Source organism: Muscardinus avellanarius (genome assembly GCF_963383645.1).
Source record: "Muscardinus avellanarius genome assembly, chromosome: 13".
In the NCBI taxonomy this organism is placed as follows: Eukaryota; Metazoa; Chordata; class Mammalia; order Rodentia; family Gliridae; genus Muscardinus; species Muscardinus avellanarius.
Genome location: NC_137799.1, coordinates 97388337 through 97400850, shown reverse-complemented (window position 1 = coordinate 97400850; position 12514 = coordinate 97388337). Strand labels below are relative to the sequence as shown.

General features: G+C 43.5%; 1 protein-coding gene across 1 annotated transcript in view; it reads left to right on the top strand.

Annotated features, from left to right (window-relative positions):
- LOC308272287 (contactin-associated protein-like 3) overlaps window positions 1-12514 on the top strand; it is a gene marked incomplete at both ends in the record, with an annotated part of 163953 nt that overhangs the window by 68447 nt on the left and 82992 nt on the right. Inside the window, one exon of the mRNA XM_080709029.1 lies at window positions 8657-8804. Coding sequence (XP_080565155.1) covers window positions 8657-8804 — 148 coding nt within the window. The remainder of the gene's footprint in view (window positions 1-8656; window positions 8805-12514) is intronic.

The window sequence follows — 12514 nt, the reverse complement described above, 5'->3', positions numbered from 1 at the left end:
ACTCTGAACCTCACTGTGACGTGTGGTTACAGTGCACCGAAAACATTTTAAAAAATTAAAAGTTAAGTTTTATTTTATCTTAAAAATAAATAAATAAGAAGGAATGTTTACTTTATATAACGGGGGGGGGGATCTGCAACATGCATAGCTCCACCTACTCTGTCCTCTAGGCATTCACAGGAGAACTTAATATAATTTTCCTCACCCTAGGGCTTCACATTAATCCAGTATGTGGGTGACTTGTTGATAGCCGCTGACACGCTGCATGCTTATAAAGAAGAAAATTTAACTTTCTAAAACTTTAGCTTCCTTAGGATGTAAATATCCTCTGGATAAACTGCAACAAGGTCAACCTGAATTCAAGGACTTAAGACCTTTGTGATTTTCCAATGCAAAACAGTTCCCTCCCAAGGTCAATTTTAGAAATGAAGCCTACCACCACCAAAGAAAAAAGTCACAGCTGTGGGTGGTGGAGAAAGCCTGTAATCCCAGAACTGGGGAGGCTGAGACAGGAGGATTACAGGTTTGAGGACAGCCTCAGAAGTGTAGCCTGACTCTCAGCATTCTGGCAAGACTCTGTTTCAACAAAAAAGGTAGGGCTGGGCGTGTATAATGCCCCTGGGTTCAATCTAAAACTTTTAAGGACCCCTTGCTCCCCCACTTATATTAGGACTCTACTGCTGATAAAACAGGAGAATAAAGGTGTTGCTAGCAGTGTGCTCTGCTCACAGGCCTGTTGGTTATGTTTCTATGTTGTTGGAATCCACTGATCTGGGGACGCCAGGCTGTTAGCAAGCCATATTAGCTCAACAATATTTCTTCCTCCTCCTCCTCCTCCTCCTCTTCCTCCTCCTCCTCCTCCTCCTCTTCCTATTTCTTCTTCACCTCTATACTGATCTCCACAGTAGTTTTATTGATTCTCCATCCTACCAACAATGTATAAGCGTTACTATTTCCCCACATCTTCGCCAGCATTTGTTATTGTTTGTTTTCCTGATGACTGCTATTCCAACTGGAGTTAGATAAAATCTCAGGGTAGTTTTGATAGTTTTGATTTGCATTTCCCTGATTATTAATAATGTTGAACATTTGTTCATATTTCTTTTTTGTCCATTTGTATCTCTTCTTTGGAGAAGTGTCTATTCATTTCAAAAGCTCCTTTTTTAATTGGGCTGTTTGATTTTTGGAGTTAAGTTTTTGAGTTCTTTATATATACTAGATATTAGTGGTTGAAAAGCTCAACTGCGAACCCAGAACACTGGACTTCTATGAACTCCATGTTGTCACTGCTATTTTACAAATTCATAAGACACAAAACTTGCCGTGCTCCACCAAATAAGCAATGACCAAGTCCTGCCGTCTAACCCTCAGGCTACTCTAGGCAGGTATTGCCTCTGAGGCCAGCTACTCCGTGGCCACATCCTGACCAGAGAGACGGTTGGGACTGCCGCACAGTGTTGGGCATGCTCAGCCTCCTCGGCCGCTTCCCATGCCGTCCTCACTCCCAGAGCTGACGGAACCGTCCACTGCTGCAGCTGTCGTGAGAGACACACGGGGAGATGCGGATGCCTGCGATGCTGTGGACAGAGGTCTTGTTCTCAGGATGCACTATGAATGGGTACAAGTGCAAACATAGGGTGAAATATTGGTTTTTATTCTATTTCGAGGGATTTTTAGTGGCTAAAAACGAAAACCTTATAAAAGTTGTTGAATCTGTTATAGCCGCAGGCATCCTGGGCCGGAGACCTGAACCTGCAGACCAGATCTGGCCACTCACCCCCACAAACGGAGCAGAAGATGCAGTGGTGAAAAGCAAGAGAGGAACTCTAATCAACATGACCGTATAGATTGGAGCCAGGCATGGTGGTGCACGCCTGTCATCCTAGTGCTGGGAGGCACACAGGTTCAAGGCTAGCCTCAGCAACTTAGCAAGACCTTGTTTCAAAATAAAGGAATAAAAAGGGCATTGGGGGAGTGGATCTTAGAGGAAGAATGCCTTGGCGTTCACTCCTCAGTACCAACAACCATCACCATCACCATCCCACCATCAGCAGCAGCGTCAGGCCATTGGGGAAGGCACAGTGAGACCCAGCATGCAGCCTGTCTTGGAGTGCTGACAGGAGCTTAAGGGTTAAATAGAGGAAAAACTACAGCAGGGGCAGCCGTGGCCCAGCCGTGGCCAGCAGGTTATCTCAGTCTTGGCTCTGCCAGGTGGCTCTGGAGAAGTCCTCATCGCTCAAGGGGGAAATCTCCTCAGGACACGGCCATCAGACCTGTGACCTCGGGAGAAGCAGAGACTGGAGAGGCCTAGGCACCATCCAGAGGCCTGAAATGGGGAGAGGCAAATCTTGCCTGGTCATCAGGGGGGAAAAGGGGACTCAGTAAATGGAGGGCTAATAAACCTGCATTGCCAGATTTTAGATGAACTGTCCTTAGATGATGCCGTGCCTTTGTGCAGAGCTGAGCAGGGACCTGATACAGAGTATAAGGTTAAAAAAAAAAAAGGAGAACATCCAATGGGAAGGCAGAGATGCCAGCTCCATCCTGCTCTCAGTGGCCCTGGAGAACCAGCAGACCTGAGAGTCACTGCTTTTAGCAAAGACAGTCTCTTCAAGTTCCTGTCATATTATCATAGCTATTCTTAGACCATCAGGACCATGAACTGCTTTCCATAATACCACATGAATCATAACCATTTTAGTGTGTGTCGGGAATCCAGCCCGACAGCTGGCGGGGCTTGGCGAGATGGTGAGTACCGACGACTCGAACACAAACCCACGAGCCGGGAGTCAAGTCAAGCAAGATCTCATTTATCTCCCTCCAAGCCATCCTATATATAGCACCAAGCCACGAGGGAAATTTCCATGAGAAATAGCCTAGCCTATCCGGATAAAGATCACTAGCACGTAGTTTACAGCCAATCCCAGGCCAGTACATGAGCCATTCATGTGTGCGGAAGCTCCTTTAAAGGTAGAAAGGGAAAAACCACTCAGTCTCCCCACCCATAATGAATGGGGAAACCACACCTTCCTAGCTTCCTCCAGGCGCCATCTTTGCCCCTTTTTTGCTGAATCACTTTACTTTAAGTTTTGCCTTAGGCCGTAGGCCGCTCAGGCCGAATCTCCTTAGGCGCTGTATGGACACACCCCATCAAGTGTGCAAGTCTACTGTCTTGTATCTAGGGAGAAGAAGGCCCATAGATTTCTTACATGAAATGGTACACATCTGTTCTCCCCTAAAATGGGCAACATTACTTGTGTCTGTCAAATGATCAGTAGTGACAAGTAAACGTGCCAAGCATATGATTGCAATTTGTTGTTAGAATAACTGTGTCAGTCAGCTTTCTGTCACTATAGCACAATACCTGAGATAATAAACTTAAAAGGAAGAAAGGTTTACTGTGGCTCACACGGTGTCAGGTCGTGGTCACTCAGTCCTGTTGTTTTGGGCCTACAGCAACACAACAGAGATGGAGCAGAAGAAACTGCTCCCTTCGTGGCAGCCAGGAAGCACAGAGGGAGAAAGGAAGGGGCGGGGGCACCAGTGTCACCTCTAAGAAGACACCCCCAGCAGCCTGACTTCCTTTACTTAGGTCCTACTTCCTAAAGGTTCCACCACCTCCTAATCCCACAGGTTGGGGACCATGTGTTAGTATATGGGCTTGGAAGACATTTAAGACCCCCAAACTAAAGCATTAAAGACTGTTTAGCCATTGGTTAGTAATTCCTAATTTCAGTACTTCTCCTCCTCCTCCTCCTCCTCCTCCTCCTCCTCCTCTTCCTCCTCCTCCTCCTCCTCCTTCTTCTCCCTCCTCCTCCTTCCTTCCTCCTCCTCTTCTTCTTCTTCTTCTTCTTCTTCTTCTTCTTCTTCTTCTTCTTCTTCTTCTTCTTCTTCTTGTATTGGGGATTAAACTCCTGGCACTACCTCCAAGCTACACTCCTAGCTTTCTTAATTTTTTATATGAAACAGGATCTCACTAAGTTACTGAGGGCCCAGCTAAATTGTTGAGGCTGGCCTCCAACCTGTAATCCTCCTGTCTCTGAGTAGTGGGATTACAGGCATGGACCGTGTACCTGGTGTAAATAGCATTTCTTACTCTTGAATAAGTCTAACTTCTGCAGGAATAAGTCCTGGCAACCAAGCTGGACCCTGAAAGTCTCCATGAAACCAGAGTTGGCATCAGCATGATTACCTGAATTTTAGATGTATTTTAAATGCAGACCTCAGGCCATCATTGGTGATCCATTGTTTTTCTCTGTAACTGTTACACTTGTCTATACTTGAAGAGAACCCCTCTGTTTCATGCTGGGGTTTTGAGTGCTAGAGAAAAGGCTTAGGTTCCACTATGCCTTGTACTGTGTCCTCCAGATAACCTGAAACCGCAGGAATTTGCCCGCCTCTCAGAGCTCACAGATGTAAACAACAATAGCACCACCATCCACGTTTCTTCTTCTTCCCAGCTATGTCCATTCAGAAACACTAGAATAGAGTGAAATCCCTACTCTGTTTATGCTAATAAGTATTCATGAATTCTAGTGGTTAGTCTATTATTAACAAAAATAATGAATTCAGGAAGACTTTAAAATAATTAAGTAAAACTCTTTACATAGCCAATTATAGGTATTAATTTAAATAGGAAGCAACTTTGTGCACTGCCTCACTATAATCCTCTGAAAATAACAAGGAAATAAACCCCAGTTTCATTCTTTCTCGGTGTCACCTGCTAGTGAGGGGCTGCAGACTTAAGAAATGGAGAGGGGCCTGTTTGAGAAGTAAAGGGAAGCCAGGCGGGTGGTGTATTCGGGAGGCTGAGACCAGAGGCTTGCAGTTCAAGGACAGCCTCAGCTACTTAGCGAGGCCCTCTGCAACTCAGTGAGACCCTTTTCAAAAAATAAAAAAGACTAAAAAATAGGGCCAGAGGTGTAGCTCGGAGGTACAATGTCCCTGGGTTTTATTCCCCGTGGATGAGGAGGAGGAGGAGGAGGAGGAGGAGAGTCCACAGGCCACTGAAGAGCTGTGGTGGGTGGATATGGTTTATTCTCTAATCCCTGCTCTAGACAATAATGTTCTAAGAATAAAAGGAAATCTCTGGGTGTGGTGGCACATGCCTGTAATCCCAGAGTTGCATTTGGCAAAGACAGGAGGATCGTAGATTCAAGGACAGCCTCAGCAACTGAGCTAGACCCTGTTTCAAAATGAAAAGTAAAACGGGGCTGGGAGTATATTTCAGAGGTAGAACATCCCTGGGTTCAGTCTCCAGTACCAAAAATCAGCTCAAAACATAACACCATGACCACGTACTGAAGCCCTTTCTGTTTGCTTGCTTTCTGTGGACAGCAGGTGCTACAGGTGTGATGAGTGGAGACGCGGGGTCAGGTCTGCGCAGGTTCCACTCATCCCTCATCGTGCTTTCTTGTCTCAATATAAGGTTCACATTTCCCTCGTGTAATGAGTTTTATTTGTGGTTTTTTTTTTTTTGCGGTACTGGGGATGGATCCCAGGAGCATTCTACCTCTGAGCTACACCCCTCCATCCCTGTTTTTTTATTATTTTGAAACAGGGTCTCACTGAGTTGCAGAGGGCCTCACTAAGTAGCTGAGGCTGTCCGCGAACCGCCATCCTCCTTGGCTCAGCCTCCCAAATGCTGGGATGACAAGCATGTGCCACCACGCCCAGCTTGTATACATTCTTAAGAAAACATGTAATTTAATTTTACACATTTAAATTTATATAAATGCTGTTTTATATCTTTCATTTTGCTTTTTCCTTATTAACTTTTTACATAGATGTAATTATGCCATTCGTATTAAGGTGGTAAAGATAATATACTCATTTTTATTAACCTGTAGGAAGACCATCTTAATTGCTTCATAAAATGCTTTTAGGGCATATGCCAGGGGAAATAACGTTCTCGGCACTCCATACTTAGCATTAATATGATTTTTTTCTAATAGCAGTTATAAATTACAAATTATCTTAGTCAAATGGTTCTCTTAATATATCTTATGGGGAGCAGCTTAATTACATTTTTCATTTGTATAACTCCTTAGATTTTTCAAGGCACTTTTAGAAACATCTTTCAACAAGCTATAAATTATTATGATCTCCATGTTACAAACAAGGAGACAGAGACTAAAACTGATGTCCAAGGTCAGCGTAGCCAGGCAATCTATGGAGAATGACGGTCAAGGATGAGAGAGAAGACATTTCCTCACCTAAGACACCATCCAACCAAGACAGGGAAAACAGTGGTGTTGAACAAGGTGTGACCGGTGCGTGCCTGGAATCCCAGTATCTGGAAGTCTGAGACAAAAGATTCCCAGGTTCCTGGCCAGCCATAACTGAAATTGCTAAAGAATTGATATCTTATGGTGGCTCAGGCTTGTAATCCCGGTACTTGGGAGGTTGAAACAGGAAAATTGCAGGTTCAAGGACAGCCTCAGCAAATAGGAAGACTCTCATAAATCAAACGAGACCTTGTTTCAAAATAAAATTACAAATAGGGCTGGGTTGTTGCTTGGAGGTAGAATACCCCTGGCTTCAATCCCCAGTGCCATTAAAAAAAAAAAAGAATTGATATCTCTTATACATGTTTCCCCAAAAATCTTTATGAAAGCTAACTGAAATTTGTGAAATTGTTTACTGCAATAGTAGCACACAGCAGGCTTAATCCTGATTTCAAAAACACCAAGATTCATTTCCGTAACTTGTAATTTTCAAGAAAAATGTAATGAAAAATTAATTGGGAGAGAATTTTTTTAAATGCCAACTCTCTAAGAGGATTCTTAAAAAAAATAATTGTCGATGCTGAATCTTACATCAACAGTACACTCTTCCCCTCAAGGCTGCTCATCTGATACTTAACACTGACCACGAGTATCAGGGAAGTCTACTTTTGCAGGAGTCCAGCGTGGCTGTGAAGAATGACAAAGGGGGGTTAGAAATTTTTCAGTAATGTCATTAATTTCTGAATCATTTAGGAGACACATTATAGCCTGGGGGTAGACCCGGAGCCACAGAGTTCAGGAGCTGCCATTGGACACCACACAACACACTAGGAGAACAGGTCCTGTTATCTGAAAATACTCACTTTTGATCACCAGACATAAAGCTCAGTTATGAAGCCCTCAAAGGAAAAATTCACATCAAACCTAAGTGACTTCGTTTTTCAGTAAGAAGACACACACACACACACACACACACACACACACACACACACACCACGGAGCAGAGGAGTGCTCTAGAGAAAATAGCTTATAATCTTTCAAATTCACGACATACATTAACTACTCTCATTCTTGTCAAGATTTTTCAGGTAGGTATTGTTTTTCTATTTGACAACAACAACAAAAAAAATGGTAGTAACTTCAGCCAAGGTCAGAAAAAGCCTGCACAAGGACAGAAGAAAGTTTCTGAAGGACTGTGGATCCTAAAAGCCATTCTCTAAACCTCCAGTCTCAATGGAGCCCGGCCTTCTGTTTATCTCTAAATGAAGATTTAAGTCCCCGCTGAACTACTGAAGGCTGTGCTTTCCCAGGAGGCCGCTCAGCCCGATTCTTCTAGACTCTTTGTTTTCTGACTCCACAGAACAAGGCGGGAACAATTCTTTGCATGGGTGTTCTTTCCATTTGTGCCTGTAAATTCATGTCTGTTCTGGAAACCCTCAAGGCAAACTTTGAGTTTAGTGCATAAAAGACTATAGTCCATTTTTAAAGACATTATTTTCATTATCAAATGTAAGGTCCTTTCAATCATAAGCCCCAAGTTTTCTGTCCCTGAAATACTAGTATAGATTCTTTTAAATGTCTGTATTTTTAAAGTTCATTTTGCTGTTATGCTATGGAACTAGTTATCACTCTAATAAGATATGAATAATGTGATTCCTCAGAATTCAAGTGAATTAAAGTGATTCCATATGATGTGCATATTTATATATCTACATACACTATGTATTTTTCAAATATTTGAATATATATATAATTTGAAAAAATATATACATATATGAGTGTATGTACCTGTGGTTTGCAGTGCTTGGGACTGAACCCAGGCCTTGCACGTGTGGGCGAGTGTTTTACCACTGAGTGATACTCCCTGGCCTCTTGAGTTTACTTTAAGCATAGGTAATAAGTGTTTGATTTTGTATTTAGGTCTCTGAAATTGTAAATAGCACATCCCTCGTCTGCTCTATTCATTAATTATTAACTTGGGCCTATTTAAAACTCCTTAAATACTAATTAACCCATTTTAACTCCATTCCATTAAACAAAAAAGACAATAAATGCCTTTTGTTAGGTCATGGTATATTCCTATCAGTCAGGAGTCTATTTTCCAGAGGCTATACTTAAAAATAAACTTGAGAGCTGGGTATGGTGGCACACACTTGTAACCCCGGCACTTGGGAGGCTGAGACGGAAGGATTGCAGATTTGAGGCCAACCTTAGCAATTTAGAAAGACCCTATAGCAAAGGAAAACAAAAACAGAAACAAAAAATTAAAACAAAAACAAAAGGGCTGGGAATGTATCTCAGAGATAGAAAGCCCCCTGGGTTCCATCCCCAGAACTAAGAAGCAAAGCAAAGGAGGGAGGTCAGGAGAGGGGGGAAGGCGGAGACGCTGTCTCGCAGATGCGCTGATCTCTTTTCTGGCCTGCTCTCAGGGCTTCGCGGGAAATACGAACGCGGACAGCGTGGTGCACTACCGACTCCGGCCTCCCTTCCAGGCCAGGTTCCTGCGCTTCCTGCCGTTGTCCTGGAGCCCCAGGGGCAGGATCGGGATGCGGATTGAAGTGTACGGATGTGCCTACAGTAAGTGGTGTTTATTCCTCCAGCGAAATCGACATCTCACGAGAGGCTGTAACAGCCAAACTTCAAGTGAACTTGGCTTCTTCTGGCTTTTTAAATAGCTGTGCAGGTAGAACGGATTTTCTTTTTCTTGTTCTTTTTGGTAAAGTTGTAGACTTTACTCTTTTATCGATGACTTTTCATGTGGTGCCGAATCAATACTGAATGATGTTTACTTTTCCAGAGCTTAACAAAAGACTCAACATACTAGGTACTTAATAAAAGTAATAAAATTCAAACCAGTAATCGATGATGCTGTCTCTCTGAAGCCGCCACTCACTGTGGGGATACAGCGCTGACGCTGGGGCTCCGGGGTCCCAGGCACAGCGCCTGGTCTGCAGTGTCTCCGTGATAACTGCATTCCATTAATGTCCCCATGAGCCCCGTGGACAGCAAGCTGTGGCTGCACCTGCACCTTGCTCAGTGGGAATATATGTCTCTGTGTTCAGTCAGCCTCTTTTTCTCATTTATTAGATATAATCAAGGTAGAAAGACTCACTGGGAAGGCTGAAGCAGGAGGATCACAAGTCTGAAGCCAACCTGGGCGACTTCGTAAGACCCCGTCTCAAAATTAAAAAGTGCTGGGGGTGTCGTTTTGTGGCAGAAAACCTGTCTAGCGTTCCTTGTGGCATATGCCAGTAATCTCAGTATTTGGAAGACTGAGATGGGGGGATGCAGGTTCAAGGCCAGCCTCAGCAATCTAGTGAGATCGTCAACAACTTAGTGAGACTTTTTTTCCAAAATAAAAAATAAAATAGGGCTGGAGGAAAATCTCAGAGGTAGAATGGCCCTGGGTTCAATATCCAGTCCCCCCCCCAAAAAAAAAGATCCAACATGGATATAACATAAAAATAGAAAGTGAACAGTGAAATTGCACAGCACGATTCTTTTATACATTTGTTATTTTATGATCGAGAATATATTTGGACTATTACTTCATATCATCATCAATTCTTGTCAAAATAGAACAATAAAAGAAGAGTCCTGTGTTGAACTGGAGAACAATCCAAAGAGACTGGGTGGAAATATCGAAAGCGCCGTAGGTGTGGGCAGGCTGGACGCTCACATCATACCCATAGCATTCACACCAGCTTGCCCACATTCTTTGCCAATCGCAGCTTAAGCCGTACAGAATGTTAGTTTTCTGATGCATAATAGTAATCCACTATCCATGAAAATATTTATTGCCTCAGACGCTAATATCATGTTCTACTGCTCAACCCCCATCCGCCCCGTTGGCTTCCTGCTGCCGCCGGTCCTATCCTTTTTATTTCTATGACGCGTTAGATGCGAGGGGCCGTCTCGCCATCGGCCTTTCTCCCTTGGTCACCTCCTCCCATCACTACGCCCTCTCTGTAACTGGGCTCCCCGTTGCAATGTCTGTTGTGTCTGAAGCTTTGGACTTGGCTTTGATGCTAAGATATTAGTTTGTCCTCCTGCTTCTCTGAAACAACGTCGGGTTTACTGACTTCTAAGCAGAGATGCTCTTTGATGGGGATTTGCATTACCCGATGGTCCTTCAGGAGGAGACATGACTCAGCTCCTTGGAGTAATAGCTGAAAGACGAAAGTTCCATGACTGATCCCAGGAAGACGCCTGGGCCGTGCAGCCTGCGGACTTTGCCAACTTCTGCAGATGTGTACTGTTGGGTATCAGCGAGTATTGGGGCAGAAACAAGACAGTTGATAAGTCTCCACTACAATATACCACCAGTACTGACTAAATCGAAGCACATTCTTTTAAAATACCTTTATTGGCACATTGCAGTTATGAATCGTAGTGAGGTTCAGAGTGGTATAAGCATACAAGCACACAGCACTCGGTGTGACTCCCTCTGGGTACCATCTGCTCCCCACCTCCAGCCCTGTGCGTGGGAGACTGGTAGTGAGACCTTCATAAATGGGCATAGACTTTTCAACTCAAGCTTCTTTTTTTCCCAACCCACATCCCTGCTCCAACCCCCTCCCACTATCCTACTGGTCTCTCTCCTCATTTACCTAAACTTTTTCTTGTTACCCATTTTCTCTGTAGCTTTGAACTATGTGAAAAAACATAAGGTGTCGGGCATGGTGGCGCACGCTTGTAATCCCGACATCTGGTGGTGCACGCATGCTTGTAATCCCAACATCTGGGAGACTGAGACAGGAGGATCCGGTTGGCCACCAACCTCGGCTACTTAATGAAGCCATTTGCAATTCAGTGAAACCTTGTTTCAAAATAAAGAATAAAAAACTTGGGGCTTGGAAGGCAGCTCAGAGGTAGAATGTTCCTGTCTTTAATCCTTAGCACCACACACACACAAAAAGGGAAAACATAAGAGCCTTCACTTTTGCCCTTTGTTGAATGAATGGACAAGCAATGAGAAAAAATCTAATGGAGAGTAATATAGACTGGATAAATAATCCAAATTTTAGATATTTGTTTTACTTTTATCTTAGCAATTCAGGTAAGGGAGATACTTTTGATATTAGGTCATTAGTAATAACTCCAGTAATAATAGCAAATAAAACTTGAGCTATATTTCCTTTTTCCTTTTTTTTTTTGTGATACTGATGTTCCTAGAAACCCTTCTACCTCTGAGCTACACTCCCAAATCTATTTTTATATTTTTTAAATTTGGAAACAGGGTCTTTTAAGCCAGCGGAGGCTGGCTTCGAACCTGCGTGATCCTCCTGTCTCCACCTTCCAAGCGCGGGGATTACAGGCATGCGCCACCACGCCCGGCTCATTTGGTATTTTTAATAGATCTTTTGTGTAGCTGAAAAGGCAATTATTAATATCCAATGTTCCAATTGAGCAATCTATTCTATAAAATCCATGTTGTTCAATCAGTCATTGCACTAAGACTGATCAACATCACTGCTCGTTAGAGAAAGATAAAGGAATCCAAATGATAAAGCTTTACACCACCCGATGGTTACGATTTAAAAGGACATTCCGATTTAGAACCTCATAAGGAAATGCGAATGAACTGTTACAGTCAAAAGGACTCTGATCTCAAGCACTGAAAAAAGGAAGAAAAAAAGAAAAGAGAGAGGAAGGAAGGAAGGAAGGAAGGAAGGAAGGAAGGAAGGGTTTGGGTGTAAAACAGGAGGAAGTAAAAATGTGGTTCCAGGAAATAACAAGTGAAATCCTTATTTCTGCCTTGGCTCTCCAGAGATTTCACAGTGTTCATGAGTCTGAAGTACACATCCTTTCTCAGAAGTCTCTGAAGACCAAATTCCCGTAATCAGAAGCGTCACTGTGAATGTAGCAGTAGTAAGCATATTTCAGGATCTACATCCTACTTTCTTTCATTTTATTTTATTATTTTATTTTTTGTATTAGAGACTGAACTCAGGAATTCTATCTCTGAGCTACACACCCAGCCCTTTATATTCTTTTTATTTTAAAACAGAGTCTCACCAAGCTTCCGAGGCTGGCCTTGAACCACAGTCCTCCTGTCTGAGCCACCCAAGTACGGGGATTACAGGCGTGCACACTGCGTCCCGCTGTGCCCTCCTTTCTATGCGGCAATTTCCACAAACATGGCCCACCGCCTTCTGCTTTCCCCTCCACCTGGCACGTGCCACATAGTAGGGCTTCGGTGACTATGAGCTGCAGGGTAGGGACATAACACACATGTTGGCAGAATCACTTCTGGTGCCCTTGTTCTGAGATGTGAGTGTTGTCTC